Raw genomic sequence first — 18,425 nt, 5'->3', positions numbered from 1 at the left:
TAGTGAGCCAAGGTGGAGAGAAGAGAGAGAGGGGGGGGGGGGAGAGAGAGGGAGAGAGACAGACAGGGCGATCGACAGAGAAGGAGAGAGAGAGAGGGGGGAGGATGAAGAGGGAGAGAGTGGGGGAACAGAGAGAGGGAGGGAGGAAGGGAGATGGAAAGGGGGGGGGGGGGGGGGAAGAGAAAAGTCTTAAGGGTTAGTGGCTCAGAATGGAAACCTCATGATAGACATAAATAACAAACTTTACTCCAGGCGTTTATCTTTCTATCATTTCATTACAGTTTGTTTATCACAATCACGCCAATCAATTTTCTCAGCTCACGTTCGGCTGACAAAATATACTCAATTACTAAAAGTGATCACGTGCGCGTGACAATATCTAATTCATTTTCAGACACGGTGATAAGTCTTTAGTCAATATATCGATTCTAAATGAGTTAAAGTTTTGCTTAAAATTGCCCATACAAAATTTTCCCCTCAGGTTAAAAATATTTTTGATATGTCTATATTAACTATATACATATTATTAACTTATCATATTTATTGAGTGTAAATTTAAGAAATTTAATCAATAATAAAGGCTGTAAAAGATTGCTGAAGACTGTTATAAATAATCTTCTTACAACGCTAATTCTGATTTTCTCCGAACTATAACTTGGTAAGAGTAGACGTACAAAATATTTAGTCGTCGATCTCGTTTTTTTTAGTAATATATTTATGTTTTCATTGTGTTGTTTTTGTTGGCTGAAAAAAAAATAGCCCCAAAAAGACACCCCTTGGTAGCTTGGTATCGCTTTGGTTTTTAAATTTGGATATTGCAAATCGTTTTGTTTCCCTTTCATACCTCATTTAATTGTTGTTAAAATTGAGCTTTTATATATATATATATATATATATATATATATATATATATATATATATATATATTTATATATATCACAATTATCCACTAAACGTGTTCAAAGTGCTTTACAAAGGGTCTCTGACCAACAGCAACACATACCATAAAGAACGAGACATGAATCCTATTAGGCAATATTACATTTTTTCCGACAAAGACAACGCTGTTTACGGCCAGGTAGGTACTTATTTTACACCTGAGTACCTTCTTCTTCTTCGTCTTGTGGCAATCTCCAATATTGTCGAGGATCACTCTACAGTTTGTAGGGTTTTACATTGTAAACTTGTTAAAAATCTGCACATAATACGAAAAAAATAAATAGATTAAAAAGTCACGTTGTGAACTCTAGCAATCGCGTGAAGGCATGTTGGCAACCGTTTTCAGCCACTTCAGCTGGGAGGATATTCCATAGTCGGGCAGTGGAAGGGAAAAACGAATACACGTGGGCGTCTGTTTTTGATGATGGGATGGTTACTCTTGCTGTGTGTCCCCTCGTAGTTCTTGTGCCGATATCTTTGATGTCGTTTGGAAGTTTAAGACACGAATCCGTTGTGTTATTTCAGACGCACTTGAGAAAGGATCGATTATGTTTGTGATGCGTCTTGCTGTTTTTCTCTGGATGTTTTCTAAGGTGTCGATGTTTTTCTTTGTATATGGATCCAAAATTGAGCTGCTATACTCGAAAATTGGTCTAACAATAGTTTTAAAAGCAATGGTTTGAGTTGAGATTGGGAATCTTTTTTAATTGCGGGTGATGTAATCGCTTGTTTGATTTGCCTTTGAAGCCCGGTGACATATGTGGTCGTTCCATTTGAGGTTTTTAGCAAACTCAATGTCAAGGTATTTTGCTGTCTTTACATGTTCCAGGTTTTGACCATGAAGTTGGTATTCAAATATAATCGGTGCTTTCTCATTTGTGACGGTTAGAACATTGCACCTTGATACGTTGAATTCCATTTGATTTATTGTTTCCCATTCTTGTAATTTAGCTAGATCGTCATTTAGTATTTTGCAGTTGTCTGATGTTCTTATCTAATTATATAATGCTGTGTCGTCAGCAAAGAGGCGCACTTTTGACCTTATACCTCGTGGAAGATCATTTATGTACACTAATAGGACGGGCCAAGGACTGCGACCTGAAGTACACCCGGTGTCACCATCCCGATAGTGGAAGTCTCGCCGTCGACGTGTTGGGTGCGATTGTCCATAACAGCTGCAATCCATTGTAAGGTTTTGTTCCTGATACCAACGTCATACAATTTCTAGATTTACCGAGGGTGAGGAACCTTGTCGAAGGCCTTGGCAAAGTCCAGAAGTACTAGATCAATTTGACCTCCTTTACCAATAGCAGCTGACAGATCATGTGTTAATGATAAACGTTGTTTGACATGAGCGGTGCTTCCTAAATCCGTGCTGTTCACCACACAAAATACTGTTAGTTTCGAGATATTCAGTTATTGAGGATCTCACTATATGCTCCAAAAGTTTTCAGCAAATGCAAGTTAGTGAAATTGGACGGTCGTATTGAGCCCTGCTTCTATCACCTTTCTTGTAGATGGGTTGGACAAGAGCGTGCTTCCAAACAATTAGAATGTCTCCCGTTTTAAGAGAGAGTTTGAACAAATGTGTGAGGGCAGGTATCTTTAAGAGACGGGAATGGTATTTTGTCTGGGCCACATGCTTTCTTTGGACCTTGAGTGGCGAGGAGTTTGGAAACGCACTCTACTGTCACATTGATTTTGGCCATAGTGATCGTTTTCTTCGCCTTGTAGCTGTTGAGTGGAGATTTTGGTATGAGCTTTTGAAGCAAAACAGAGCAGAATTGGTTAATGAGTATTTCTGCTTTTTTCCTTTGCGTCAGAGTATAATACATTATCATGATCAAGGGGCGCTATACCAACTGAATAGTACCTCCTATTTTTTATAAATTTCCAGAGCTTTTTGTTTGAGCCTTCACTGACAAGTTCCTTAACATGATTATGATAGGCTCTTCTACTCTCTCTTTGGGTTTCTTTTTTCAGTCGGGCGTAATTGTACCAGTCTTTCTTACTGTTGGACTTTTTCGCTCTGCTCCATGCCTTTTGTTTCCTTCTGGATAATCGTTTTTCGGTAGTGTTTCTTCAGAAATGTAAACACGCTGCTTTGTTTATGAAAGTTGTAAACATACCCATGTATCAAGCTGAACAAAATGACCAATCGTGATTGTAAAAAACTGTGAATAGGGTCACTTTGACCACATATTCCAATGTGACCAATGACCTCGAGCACATGGAAATGTAATATAGATCGTGCCAATTAACCCTGCATTGTGCGAAGAATAGCAAATGACGATTTGCGGCCTGCCTTGGGTTTATATAACCATGGTGAGTAGAATTCATTGGACGACTGAGAGGCGGTGTCAACACAAGATAGCAGAACAAAAGGTTTGAAAAATAACAACTCATAGGCGCCTTAAGCTAATTTCCCATTAAAATTTAAGCTCGTTCAACAGTAACGTGACATAAACTACGCTTTTTCAGTTATGTACGTAGGAGCTCATCTAATAATCAAATTTTGATGAAAGAATAATTTCATATTAAAATAGAATACATTATTTTGTAGTTTAACTACGTAGTGACTATACATGCATAGCTGTCCATCCAATGATGATAAGTCGTTCAACTCAAAATTCATGATTCAAGAGTTGATTAAAATTTGAACTCAATATCTACTGTCTTTGTATGATAGACAATACATTTTTCAACTTTGTAATAGAATTCCATGGAGATTTTTATTTGGGCACGGAGAATTATATTTTCTTTAATATTTCGCTCACTTGTCTTAGAATTATTTCCCAATATCAAGAGCGGAAAATGGTTGATATGAATTATGAAAACTTGATTGTATTCAAAACAATGAGAGGAACCACTCACTAACTGGTATCAATTCAACTCAAGTACTCCCACTTCGTTGTCATACTCGCTAACCAGAATGTTGACAAATAACCGACGTGTTTAAAATGATCACATCTGATTTCGACGGGAATTGACCAAAACAAATAAAAAATGTGATGACATCATCACGATGTCCGGTCATTCTCATTATACACACGAAACATCTTCATGTCAATTGTAAAAAAACATGCAAACTTTGGTCCAATGTTATCATAGCTTCAACGACCAATCCATCAATGTGTATATTTTGACAACACCTAAAAGTCTCATCCAGGCACAAGCAAAGATTCCGCTATAGAGGATGCACTGAAATGCTGGGTATTTAATCTTTGTCCAGATAACATCAAATAACAACAAACAAAAAAAAAACAACTGATAACAACAAATAACAATATATAACAACAAATGTCATCTGATGACAAGAGTCAAAAGCTAGCTTGGAGATTTACACGCGGGGAAACTCAATGGTTATTTCTTATGGACAACACAGAAATACTTTGTTTCTAGCCTCAACAATCACTATTCAATCACTATGTTGTCAACTAGGCCCCAACTTTACATACAAAACTCCGAGCACCTGCTGGAATATCAGTTGTTATTTGTTGTTATCCCGACAAAGATAAATACCCGGCTAGTATTTTTTGTGTAATCTGCTGTTATCAGTTGTTATTTGTTGTTATCAGTTGTTAGCAGTTGTTATTTGTTGTTATCAGTTATTATCAGTTGTTATGTGTTGTTATTAGTTGTTATCAGTTGTTATTTGTTGAAATCAGTTGTTAACAGTTGTTATCAGTTGTTATCAATTGTTAGCTGTTGTTATTTGTTGTTATCATTTGTTATTTGTTGTTATCAGTTCTTATCTCTTATCAGTTGTTATTTATTGTTATCAGTTCTTATCTGTTGTTATTTGTTATTATTGGTTGTTATCAGTTGTTACAATTGTTATCAGTTGTTATCAGTTGATAGTTGTTGATATCAGTTGTTATTGTTGTTATCAGTTGTTATCGGTTGTTATCAGTTGTTATTTGTTGTTATATCGACAAAGGTAAATACCGGAATGCTGACATTTATGTCAATAAAAGAAAGAACATCTATCTTGTCTGCTTGTGTGTGTGTCGACTACAAGGAGAACCCGATTATCGTTTACATTTTTATACTTTTAATGCAAGACATCAAGAATGGTGGGTTTAATCAAAGAGTGTGTAGGGTAACGTAGTTACCAAGAGCTCTCATTTCTCTTAACCGCAATGCTATTGTCGCGTGCCAGGCGAGACAGCGAGGTGGGTGTGCTCCGCGTGTATCATGCGCGCTAGGCTTACTGATACAATGAAGAAAATACGAGTAGAAAACGGAAGATGCTTGGCTTCACCAAAAGCGGGAAGTGAGAGCTCTTGGTAACAGAACAATCGTTACCTACACGCTCTTTGGTTTAATCAATAGACACTTAGATAACCACGCCCCTCGGACAGTCATCATGATGTAAACAATGGCAGTGGCTTGTAAACATAACGTACTACACATGTTGTACCATCGATGGCGTGTGAATAAGTAATACCCACCGTTCTACCGCTGGATCAATAGAACCAACACAGAAAGCGATGTGTAAATTTAAACGTTTAAATTATGATCGAGAAAATCGTGTGGTAACTCGTCACCCATTTGGCGGGATAAAAACAATAACAATGATCAGAGAGAGAGAGAGAGAGAGAGAGAGAGAGAGGGAGAGAGAGAGAGAGAGAGAGAGAGAGAGAGAGTTAGAGGGAGAGAGAGAGAGAGAGAGAGAGATGTCGAATTCATTCACGTTGTTGTTTATGATTATAGATAGTATGCAGATGACGTCACTCAGGCCTTTGTTATTGTTTTTGCCATCCGCGTTTGTGAGTTGTTCTCACTAAACTGTATTAACTAGACTATAAAAGTTCATGGTTACACAGAGTTTGTGTGTTGGTCCGTTATACATATTTTAAATCGTCGTTACTTTTTTATCCGTTGACGTAGACTAATGATTTTCCACTGAGGTGTTTACCATTAGCCTTTCTGTGTACCGATAGTCGATGTTTTTGTTTTTGACCTGAAATTCGCTCACCACGTCGTGCACGTGCTAAAATGACCTTTTAACCCCTTACTGTAGACAGGAAGCGTGTAGATTAAATTTTTTGCCATCCGTGTCTTCTTGAACTATTTTCAAGGCAGGAAAACACAATACAAAATACCATCCACTAATCTACGCGATTCCACGTCTTAGTTTAGAACAACGTGCACGTGCCATTGGTCATATTCAAGCCGGATAGTCTGTGACCAATGTCGCAAGAATGTTTTATATCACAAGGAGAACTGTATATTCCTTATTGGATCGATTTGAAATAACACAAACGGTAAGGGACCGAGATCGAACTGGCAGACCACGAGTAACAACACAAGGTGAGGACCGTTTTAGACGCACCCTACATCGACGGGATTGTTTTAGGACGGCGACTGAAACTGCGCTAGAGTTCCCATGTACACGATTTAGTCGACACACAGTTCGTCGCAGACTTAGAGAGCATGACATTATTGCAAACATCACCGGACACTGAAACCCAAAAAGACTGGCATTTTGACGTCATTTTTTGGTCAGTGTCCGGCCATAACTTTACGAAGGCCACGGTACAATACACAGATTCAGAAGAAAAATACGACGTTACTCAATCACCAAACACACATAACTCCTTCACAATTTAAAGCATACCATTATATTTTGACACTGATTACAACTATTATATACATATCTAAGAACTCTACTCACTCTGTCCGTAGCCATCGTTAACTTATAGTGTGACACTAGAACCCATATTTTGACCTCATTTTTTGATTTGTGGACCGCCTGGTGAGTTATCTTTAGTAATGGTCAAGGAAACAAGTGATCCCATTGGTTGAACTGTTGAATACAACTCAAGATTCGTTTTCTTTTATGGCCTATGACTAGTCTTTTGACGTTATTTGTTGGTCAGTGTCGGCCATGAGTTTACGAAGGCTACGCTCTGTCCACCATGTCCTCTCACATTGTAGAGAATGAACGGAGTCTACCCTCGCCATCGACAACTTATAGCCTGACACTGCCCAAAATATGACGTCAAAAGACAGGTCTTTGGCCACAAAAGAAAACAATCGTGATCGTGAGTTGTATTCAATAGTTCAACCAATGGGATCACTTGCTACACTGAGCACTACTAACAACTCACTAGACGGTGCAAGAAACATAAAAATTGAAGTCAAACTATGTCATAGTGGGTTCTTGTGTCAGGCTATAAGTAAACAATGGCTACGGTATAGATAGTTCGAAGATGACGTCACTTAGGTCTTTGTTATTGTTTTTTGCCATCCGCGTTTATGAGTAATGCTCACTGAACTGTATTAACATGACTATAAACGTTCATGGATACACACGGTTTTGTGTGTTGATCCGTTATACTTCCGGATGGCAATGTTATGAGCTTCTTAGCCAAGCGCATACTATCTATACATTACTCAACTCTTTGTTATTGATTTTGGACCGCGAATTAAGTGATTAGATCTCACGAAAATATATAAATCAGCCTTTAAACGTTTAAAGTCACACCTAATTGTATGTCTTGGTGGGTTTCGTATGGAACCTTTCCTTTTTGTGCAATTCCAAAGCAAGTCCGACAATTGTATGCACATTTTCTCTACTAGTAAAAAGCCCGCAATTTCGCGGGGAAAGAACTATTTTCATTCGATATTGTACCCACCATCATTTAATGAGGGAAGATTTGTAAACAACGTTGTCTGTGTAACTCGGTACATCCTCTGTTGATTTTTCTGTGTGGCCCAACATGAAGTTTAAGCCACTATAGCCTCTGACCCGTGAAACAGCAACACACAGTTGTCCTTGTGTGAAAACCAGGTTTATTTTCGCAGTTGATTTTCTAGCCACAACTTGTTTTCACACATGGACAACTGTAGCAGACGTGAGAAGAGTTGATAGACGATCCTGGGATCGATAACTTACCTTACAGTACAGTACTCTGTGATCATGTTTGGTGGCGTCTTTATGCACCTCCGTTGGAGGTGTACAAAAACACACCGTTTTTATGTTTTTATGCACCTCCATCGGCGGTGCTGGTTGGTTAATGAAAATGTTGCTGCTTGAAGCTCGAAGGAAAAATAACGATAAGTGTTGAATTGTAAGCCTCAATTTAATAGACGAATACATACTGTGGACGTTTCTGATTTCCCCTTTATCAACAAAACACGACGAATAAGACACTAAGGACGAATGAGAGATGTATAGTGTGAATGTCTCCCCTTTACTTAACTTATGGAAAAACAAACAGACTAGCACCTTTACTAAGACATGACTAATCCTATAGAAAAAAGTCCTCCGATCTCGAGTTAACCATAATAGAAAAAAAGACCCTCGGACTGATTTGCACTACATTTCAATCCTCCTAAAATCAAAATGGCGGCTGAAAATCAAAACAATGGTCAAACTCGATCTGTCAACTTTTGGTTGTTCTTCCTGTCGTAAAAACGCCAAACTGACAGCTTTTTACAGTGACGAAATTGGTTGTTTTTGAGAGTGTTAGTGTCGTCGGTACGTATTTTATGATATCTGTGTGACTCAACAAACTTTCAAACTGACTTTAAATTATAAAAGGAAATCAAGTTATCTGTTTATCTATCTGTAAAAAATATATTTCTAATTTTCAAATCTTTCAGTTGAGCTGTGCGCCTTATAATTTTTTTTATTGACTCAAATAAGCACAATGTTCTTCACAAGGCTATATTTTTTAAAGAAAGGATTGATGGCGTGTACTTAGAAACAATGCTCGCAATCCGGATATAACGTACCAACACACAATAAGAGGTTTAACCTTAAACATTTATAGTTTGAGTGATAATTTTTTTAGCGAAAACTATTCATAAAAGTAGCCAACCATAAACAATAGCATAGAGCTGAGTGACGTTAATTTCGTTCATCTATAAATTCCTGTATTTATTTTACTTTAATATTTTCTCTGTTTTCTTGTCTGCACAAACGTTTCTGTTTATTTGTTGTTTTGTGACTTATTAATTTCTTTGGGATAGTTAAATATATGTTTACATGTTGGCTCTTTTAGGGGTTTGTAATATCGCCTAACAGGCGTCCTGTCTCGTTCTTCATGTTACATATTGCTGTTGGTCAAGGACCCCTTGTAAAGCGCTTTGAGCACATTAAGTGGATATTGCGCTATATAAAAGCTCAATTACTTTATTTTTTAGGTTCTCAGATCTGCCTACTTGAAAAATTGAAATTCTTAACTTTTAGGAGATAGAAATTGAAGTGGATGTCGTTAACTCTAAACATCAACAGTTTACCTTCACAAGAGTAAAATAACACTTTTAAATCCTTAAAACTATGTAGTCTGGCATCAACTTTCATTTTCAATCAGCTTTAATGATTTAGGGGGGCGAAGTGCCCGAGTGGTTAAAGCATTACACTGTAACCGGAAGGTCCCGGGTTCGAGCCCAGCTTCAGGCACTTCCATTACTCTTCCTTGGGCAATATGATTTACACCCAATTTGCTCACTTTGGACAACATAGGTGATTCCTGTTGACATCAGACATCTTGTTTGATGGATTATCTATATTCTGTCGTGAAATGCCTAGGCGACGATATCTTATGATGTCGTGGCGGAAGGGCATCATTTTTTTTAATGACTCATAGATGTTCATAGAGTTATGAAATTGGTACGAAAAGTTAGTAATTCTACGGATATTTAGTAATTGTAGACAGGTCTGTTTTCTACTTCCCATCAACTTAACAGTAAATTTATCCCACCATTTATTACAGATTTTCAAAGAACATGACGATGTATTGTTTGCATCAAATCCAAACGGATCCAGACTTACATGACAACCAACCCATTGAGAGCCTCGCCACTAACACGACCGAAAATTATATTGAGCAGCCTGTGACTACATCCGCTATGGTTTATTGGTCACGAATGATTGTTGCTGGTGGTTTAAATCAATTATTTTCTCTGTTTGGAGTTGTCAGCAATATAATCAACATTATCATTTATGCCAAAATGGGTGTAAAAGATCCAATGAACGTCACTCTTTTCGCGATGTCTATTTCTGACTTCCTCACTTGTTTCACGGTAATCGGTTACAACTTGTTCGTTTTCCCTCCATTCTATGAGTTAAAGTTGCCTTTTAATCAACTTTCTCTCTCCAGGTACTCAGCTTGGTTAAGTTCAATATTTTCTGCAGTGACATCACTTATAACACCCTTCATCACAGTGCAACGTTGTTTGTGTGTCACCTTTCCATTAAAAGTTAAAGAGTTTATTACAACCGAAAGAGTAATGGTCATCGTTATAGCTATATTTATCATAAACATCGTTCTCAGAGTACCATTTTATTTTGCCCTATACCCCGATTGGGTCTTTTCACCAGAAAAAAATAGAACCGTTTTGACAGTAGTGGAAAATGTTAAATTACACAATGCGATTCAGCCATTTCTCCATATTCAGTCAGCGTTTTTACCTATTGGTGCTTACATCGTCACAATCATTTCCACCGTCATATTGGTTCATAATTTAAGGAAGAATTCAAAATGGCGACAGGAAGCAACGGGTAAATCGTCGTCCTCAAAATCATCATCGTTATCGTCATCTAAGCATCAAATGGTGTCTCGGGATACGAGGATTGCTCTGATGGTTGTCATGATTTCTGTCTTATATATAATCTGTTTTGCTCCAAGAATTTCAATCACCGTGATGAATATGATGTTTTCAGAAATGGGTTTTGGTGGAAGGCTAAAACAAAAGTTGATCTTTTTGTACTATTTCAATGTATTTGCTCAGGTTGTGAATGCGTCTGTGAACATATTCATCTATTACAAAATGAGCTCAAAATACAAGTCAATTTTTAACGAATATTTTAGATCGTGTTTCAACCGTCATCAGGACGAAGCTCAACCAAAATGTTCTGAAAAGAGTTAAGACTATTTCTTTCTATTTCTGGAGGTTGTTTCTATTATTTGTCCATGGGGTCCGAGTCGACGTGCACTTATTTGCAGGTCTGACAACCCAATTTCTTATGGGCTCATTGATGTGTTGGGAATCTTTAAAAAATGACGCACAATATGGTCCATTACAACAGCGTTAAACTAGGCCCATAAGTGAGTTTGGATATCAGACTTGAATATATGTACATGTCGAACCGAGTCATTGAACATACTTCAAAATGTGCTCAAAATGACCTACTTAATGAAAAGTGTTCAATGTCCAGCATTACAATCGTAACGTTAAATAGTTTTCATAGACAACTCTGCGTAATATATCCAATCATTGGACAGCAACACATCATGTGATTGATGACTAGGTTGGAACGAAGACCTGTATGTAGATTGCTCCCATTCTGATATAATGTTTTGCCATCCATGTTTATGAATAATTCTCACTAAACTGTATTAACTGGACTATAAAAGTTCATGGTTTCACATAGTTTTGTGTGTTGATCCGTTATATTTCTGTTAAGTCCAATATTTCACCTTTTTCAGATTTTCCGTCCATGAGATAATTTGAAATGTAAATTTTATTTTCAGCATCAACTGGCACAACAATTTCCTCAGATTTGTGTGAATTTGAAATTTAAATATGATAAAATAATAGACCAAATGAAAAATGTCAGGGGAAATAATCCTCAATATCTCAAAACTGGAAAAAATGGAGTTTTGGAAAACCACTCTTCAATTCAAGTGAAACTTTTCGAAGGAGGTGGAATAATCGTTTGGGATGGCATCAGTGACAACAGAAAAACTGATCTTGTTGTTTTGTCTTGGAAATGTCAACGCCAAAAACTAGAATTGCTTAAATGGAGAGAAAGATAAAGTGAGTAAATGTGACTCATATATATATATATATATATATATATATATATATATATATATATATATATATATAAGGGAATGACACAAAACAAACGACATTTCGGCCTTTGGCCTTCTTCAACGCCGAGCGGTACCTTAATAAGATAATGCAAGCACATGCTGTCTGTCCCTATGATACTGCCATATTATTGAATAACACAGTATGTGCTATTTGGTTAACATTACATATTCTGTGTTTTTAAAAACAGCGGCGGGATGGAGCAACATGGATCTCTTGAAGTCTTCCAACCAGACAACACCAGGCGCCATGTGGTTTGTTTGTTTGTTTATTTGTTTGTTTTTAAGGATTTTACGGCGCTTTCAACACATTTAGGTCATACTAGTGTCAGTAAAAAGGAAGAAAATGGGATAGTAAAAAGTTCTAGAATTACAATTAAAGCACCCAAGAAAAGGTAAGACAAAGGGTAATTGGTTCAAATAGGAAACATATGTAGATTCCAAGAGCACGCTATCAAAGTCCTTAGTTTGAAATCACCTAAAAGTCTTATTTAGACACAAGGTCCCCACTAAGAGGAATACATTCAAAGATTTACAAATCGTACAAAATATGTAAACCAAACAATACAGTGCATATCAGAGAGATGATTTACAATTTTTAAAAATATCATCTCCCAAAACTATAACTATACATTTGACTGTTTCCCTGCCAGATAGATATCCGGCCAGGGCCTGGACAAAAACAAGTAATCTCATTCAAAGACAAAGACAGAAAGCATGTTGGAAAACCGATATAGGGGGATAGAAAACACAGTAAGTGCCTCCCTGCCCACTATGGGAGGTCAGAAACGACACCCAGGGATAGAAGACACATTTGGTGGCTCCCTGCCCACTATGGGAGGTCAGAAACGACACCCAGGGATAGAAGACGCAGTAAGTGCCTCCCTGCCCACTATGGGAGGTCAGGAACGACACCCAGGGGATAGAAGACGCAGTAAGTGCCTCCCTGCCCACTATGGGAGGTCAGGAACGACACCCAGGCGCCATGTGGCAACAGACCTGCCTAGTACTACGAAACATTCGTAGAAATACGATTATTTTGCTCCAGCTACAGAGCTGCATAGCTCTCTTTGGCTCAATAAATATTGTTGAAAAAGGAAAGTTTAGTACCTTAGGATCTATATTCAGGACGTTGGAGCATTTTTGGGCCATGCTATTATTAATTCAAAGTGAATTCTTTTTCTCTTGGAAACTACGAATGTTTTTGAAATTTCAAGTTGGCAGCTCTGTGCCAACCATCTGTGAGAACTTTTAGAGGAACAGAATTTCCAGGTTCTTCCTTTTCCAGCTAAGTCTCCTGACCTCTTGATCTCCGATAGATCCGCTCCATGAGGAACAAAATACAGCTTCGAGTCATCGAGTCCAGAGCTGGACATACCCGCTACGAAACGGATAAACATTTTGGTTTTGGTAAGACATGGGGGGGGGGGGGGTGGAGAGGGGGGGGGGTCCCGATAGTTCAATTGATAGAGCACTCGTTTACCACGCAAAGGGAGCGAGTTCGATCCCGGTTTCAGTCGAAATTTTTTTCTGACCCCTCCCCCCACCCGTCCACCCAGCAGTGAATGTGTAGCTGAGTCTGTTAGGTTTGGCAGAAAGTACTTTGCGATTTACTATCCAAAGCATAGCAAGCAGTTGCTGTTATCCGTTTCATAGTATAGAAACAGGGATAAACTCCGGCCCCAATGGCGAAATGGCTCGGAAGACTACTTGAAGAAATCGGGTCACTTTTTTCGAAGAAATATTAGGATCTATCAATACAAGAACATAGTGTATTTGTCTGTAATGACGTACAATGAATAGGATTCAATAGTCGTAACGTCACTTCCTTCCTAATGACGCATGGTAACTTAGCAACACTGGCTCTAAACAATCGGAACAATGGCGGACGCCCGTATGAAATATTTCTCCGGCGAGCATAAAAGCGTATCCAGATGGAAAAAAAGCATAAACTTGATCATGTTTTGACTTTTACACATTCTGGTCACAAAACATATGAAAAGTTCTAGCCAGCTCGAAGAATAAAAAGTAATGATTTTCTTTGTTTAGAACCAAGATGGCCGCCGTTGCCGGGCGGCGTGACATCAGACTACTGAATCCAATTGTGGGCCCCGATCATACCCGCGACTTGTTCAGATCTTTATCTTAATGATTTGCTACTTTTCACCCCCAAAAAATGATTTTCCTTTTTTGGTTAAAAAGTTACATCCGTTTAAAAATAGATTCTTTATTTTTTGGCTTAGTGTATTTTACAAATAATTTATCATTTAGAAAAAAAAAATAGTAAAAACCCAAGATATTCTGAGCTTTTTTCTTTTGTTGGTTTTGTTTACCATAATGATAATATAGTCTGGTTAATACAGTTTAGTGAGAATTACTCATAAACGCGGATGGCAAAATACAATAATAAAGACCTGAGTGACGTCAACTATCTACAATAACTCTAACTCATTGCCACACTCTGTCATGACGCCGGGGTCAAAGTGTACACATTGGACGGTCTGATAACTGATCGCAATAGGGCAGAGAAGTCGTGTCGTCACAACTTCTACTCTTCAGGTTCCAAACTCATTGGAAGTGTGTATGTAACCAGTCCTTCGGAGGGCTGTTAATGATTAGGTTACATATCATTGAATCATAAGGGGGCATAACTATTTTAGGAGAACGGATGATCTTTATTGACGACCGGAACATATCATCATTTAGGCTAGAAAATAAGATGGCATCACTCTGAAACGAGAAGATCAATAACAGAAGGTATGTATTCAGTCCTCCGGAAGAGTGGTTTTACACATTCAAGGAGATTGGAACCAGTATTTTGAAATTGTACTTTTATGACCTATTATTATGGGCTTGATTTATCGTCGTTGTAATGGGCAATATTTGTCGTTGGTTTGAGAGTATTTCCTTTACAACAACGAGTCCATAACAATAATGAACAGCAGTGTGATGTCATAATACTGGTTCCAATCTCATTGGAAGTGTAAAACCCAGTACACCGAGGACTGGATACATGCATGGTGCAACTGATCTTCTGGTTTCAGATTGATGGCATCGTATTTTCTAGAATAAATGAAAGCTGATCGTCAATAAAGATAATCCATCCGTCCCGTAATCACAAGAATCTGACTATACATCCTGCTACTAAAACAGTTATACCACCTTATGATTCAATAATAATATGTATCCTATACACTGTTTATATATTGTCCGGATGACTTGTTACACACTTCCAGTGAGCTTTGAACCGGAACAGTGACATCAGGACTTCTGCTTCCCATAATTTGGGTTATCAGACCTGGAAATAAGTACACGTCGGCCGGTGTCATCTAGATGGCCAAAAGTGAACATTTAAAGCAAAAAACCATAAAATTTATCGACTATTAAATTATTCCAGTTCACAGTCTTACCACCATTTGTGCTCAGTATAACGCACAAGGCTAACCCATGTGACATAATATCGTTTTTAACTTTTAACTCTCTTCTAACCAAGCATTTTCATGATTTTGCCAGAAAAGTCATATCTATTCAATACAAAAAAGATCCTTATTTGCTCTATATCAAAGCAAAAACAATATGTAAAATTGTGTTGAGGAAACATTCTTTATAATAAAATACAACTTTCTGATAGTTATAGATGCCATGCGCTTAGCCGGCGTATCTTATTTGCAGGTCTGATAACCCAATTCCTTATGTGCTCATTTTGTAATGGAAATATTTTTTTTAATGACGCAAAATACAATGTTAAACCAGGCCCATAAGCGAGTTTGGATGTCAGACCTGTATATATGTATACGTCGGCTTAGCCAATAAACTCACAATATCCGCAAGCCGCATAAAACGTAGCGACACACAAAACTCGGAACGTTTATAGATAGTTCGAAGATGACGTCACTCAGGTCTTTGTTATTGTTTTTTGCCATCCGCGTATATGAGTAATGCTCACTGAACTGTATTAACCTGACTATAAACGTTCATGGATACACACAGTTTTGTGTGTTGGTCCGTTATACTTCCAGATGGCAATGTTATGAGCTTCTTAGCCAAGCGCATACTATTTATAGTCTGATTGAAAGAATTTAGTGAGAACAACTCATAAAAATTGCTGTCTAAAACCAATAACAAAGAGCTGAGTGACGCGTTCCTTCTGTAGATAGAATGCGCTTGGCTAAGAAGCTCACAACATTACCATCCGGAAGTTTAACTATCAACAGACAAAACTGTGTGTAACCATGAACGTTTATAGTCTGGTTAATACAGTTTAGTGAGAATTACTCATAAACGTGGATTGCAAAAAAAAAAAAAACAATAACAAAGACCTGAGTGACGTCAACTTCGAACTATCGAGAGATAGTGTGCGCTTGGCTAAGAAACTCCAACATTGCCGTCCTGAAGTATTTATATAACGGACCAACACATAAAAACTATGTGTAATCTTGTTCGTTTATAGATAGTATGCAGATGACGTCACTCGGGTCTTTGTTATTGTTTTTTGCCATCAACCTATATGAGTAATGCTCACTGAACTGTATTAACATGACTATAAACGTTCATGGATCCACACAGTTTTGTGTGTTGGTCCGTTATAGATAGTATGCGCTTGGCCAAGGAGTTCACAACATTGCCATCCGGAAGTATAACGGACCAACACACAAACTCTGTGTAACCATGAACTTTTATAGTCTGGTTAATACAGTGTAGTGAGAACAACTCACAAACGCGGATGGCAAAAACAATAACAAAGGCCTGAGTGACGTCATCTTCGTTCTATCTATACTTCCGGATGGCAATGTTATGAGCTTCTGAGCCAAGCGCATACTATCTATAGTCTGGTTAATACAGTTTAGTGAGAATTACTCATAAACGTGGATGGCAACAAACAATAACAAAGACCTGAGTGAAGTCATTTTCATTCCATCTATAGATAGACCAAAGTTGACGTCACTCAGGTCTTTGTCATTGTTTTTAGCCATCCGCGTTTATGAGTAATTCTCACTTTACTGTATTAACCAGACTATGTTAACACAGAGTTGTGTGTGTTGGTCCTGGTATATAGATAATATGCGCTTGGCTAAGAAGCTCATAACATTGCCATCCGGAAGTATAACGGACCAACACACAAAACTGTGTGTATCAATGAACGCTTATAGTCAGGTTAATACAGTTTAGTGAGAACAACTCATAAACGCGGATGGCAAAAAAGAATAACAAAGACCTGAGTGGCGTCATCTTCGAACTATCTATAGATAGTATGCGCTTGGCTAAGAAGCTCATAACATTGCCATCCGGAAGTATAACGGACCAACACACACAACTGTGTGTATCCATGAACGTTTATAGTCGGGTTAATACAGTTCAGTGAGCATTACTCATAAACGCGGATGGCAAAAAACAATAACAAAGGCCTGAGTGACGTCATCTGCATACTATCTATATCCGGATGGCAATGATGTGAGCTTCTCAGTTCTTAGTCATGCGCAGTGTCCGCTTGCCTAAGAAACTCCAACATTTCCATCCTGAAAAATAACGGACCAGCACACAAAAACTATATGTAATCTTGGTCGTTTTTAGATAGTATGCAGATGACGTCACTCAGGCCTTTGTTATTGTTTTTGCCATCCGCGTTTGTGAGTTGTTCTCACTAAACTTTATTAACCAGACTATAAAAGTTCATGGTTACACAGAGTTTGTGTGTTGGTCCGTTATACTTCCGGATGGCAATGTTGTGGACTCCTTGGCCAAGCGCATTCTATCTATAGTCTGGCTAATACTGTTTAGTGAGAATTTTACTCATAAACGTGGATGGCAAAAAACAACAACAAAAAACAAAAAACAACAAAAACCCAAAACAATGACGTCACCTTCATTCTATCTATAACAAAGATTTATCTTCAAATGTTTTGATGATGTCAAAATGATCTGAATGAAAAAAATGCTGGATGTATCGAAACAGCTGTGTTGATTTTCCTATCATCGGTAAGGAGAGGGTTAAAATGTAAATGTCAGCATTTAAGTCATTCCGACATGATACTGGTGTGATGAGATGGGTCACAAATTAGCATTAAAAAGGGGGCATCCGTCGGTCCGTCCGTCCGTCCGTCCCACGAAGTGAGACTTGAATCAAATAGACTGACATGACACAGGGAACGAAACGAAGCAGGCCTGGGAGATTTATTTTACAAAACATGCCAAACAAGTCAGATGAAAAATGCCAAATGGTAAAAAAACATACCAGAAGAAGAAGAAGAAGAAGAAGAAGAAGAAGAAGAAGAAGAAGAAGAAGAAGAAGAAGAAGAAGAACAAGAAGAAGAAGAAGAAGAAGAAGAAGAAAGAAGAAGAAAGAAGAAGAAGAAGAAGAAGAAGAAGAAGAAGAAGAAGAAGAAGAAGAAGAAGAAGAAGAAGAAGAAGAAGAAGAAGAAGAAGAGAAGAAGAAGAAGAAGAAGAAGAAGAAGGAAGAAGAAGAAGAAGAAGAAGAAGAAGAAGAAGAAGAAGAAGAAGAAGAAGAAGAAGAAGAAGAAGAAGAAGAAGAAGAAGAAGAAGAAGAAGAAGAAGAAGAAGAAGAAGAAGAAGAAGAAGAAGAAGAAGAAGAAGAAGAAGAAGAAGAAGAAGAAGAAGAAGAAGAAGAAGAAGAAGAAGAAGAAGAAGAAGAAGAAG

The 18,425-nt window shown here is 37.8% G+C and overlaps 1 protein-coding gene across 1 annotated transcript; it reads left to right on the top strand.

The window, feature by feature from the left end:
* Positions 1–635: 635 nt before the first annotated feature.
* Positions 636–11,326, top strand: LOC144975740 (uncharacterized). The gene is made up of 2 exons (XM_078919934.1): positions 636–658; positions 9,669–11,326. Exon 2 carries the CDS (start codon positions 9,682–9,684, stop codon positions 10,822–10,824), a length of 1,143 nt encoding a protein of 380 aa, XP_078776060.1. The 5' UTR covers positions 636–658; positions 9,669–9,681; the 3' UTR covers positions 10,825–11,326.
* Positions 11,327–18,425: the final 7,099 nt, after the last annotated feature.

This window comes from Berghia stephanieae, chromosome 6, assembly GCF_034508935.2.
Source record: "Berghia stephanieae isolate SIO BIC M18660-M18661 chromosome 6, UCSD_Bste_1.3, whole genome shotgun sequence".
Taxonomy (NCBI): Eukaryota; Metazoa; Mollusca; class Gastropoda; order Nudibranchia; family Aeolidiidae; genus Berghia; species Berghia stephanieae.
Note: the sequence above shows the minus strand (reverse complement) of the source record. Positions and strands in the feature narration are given on the sequence as shown.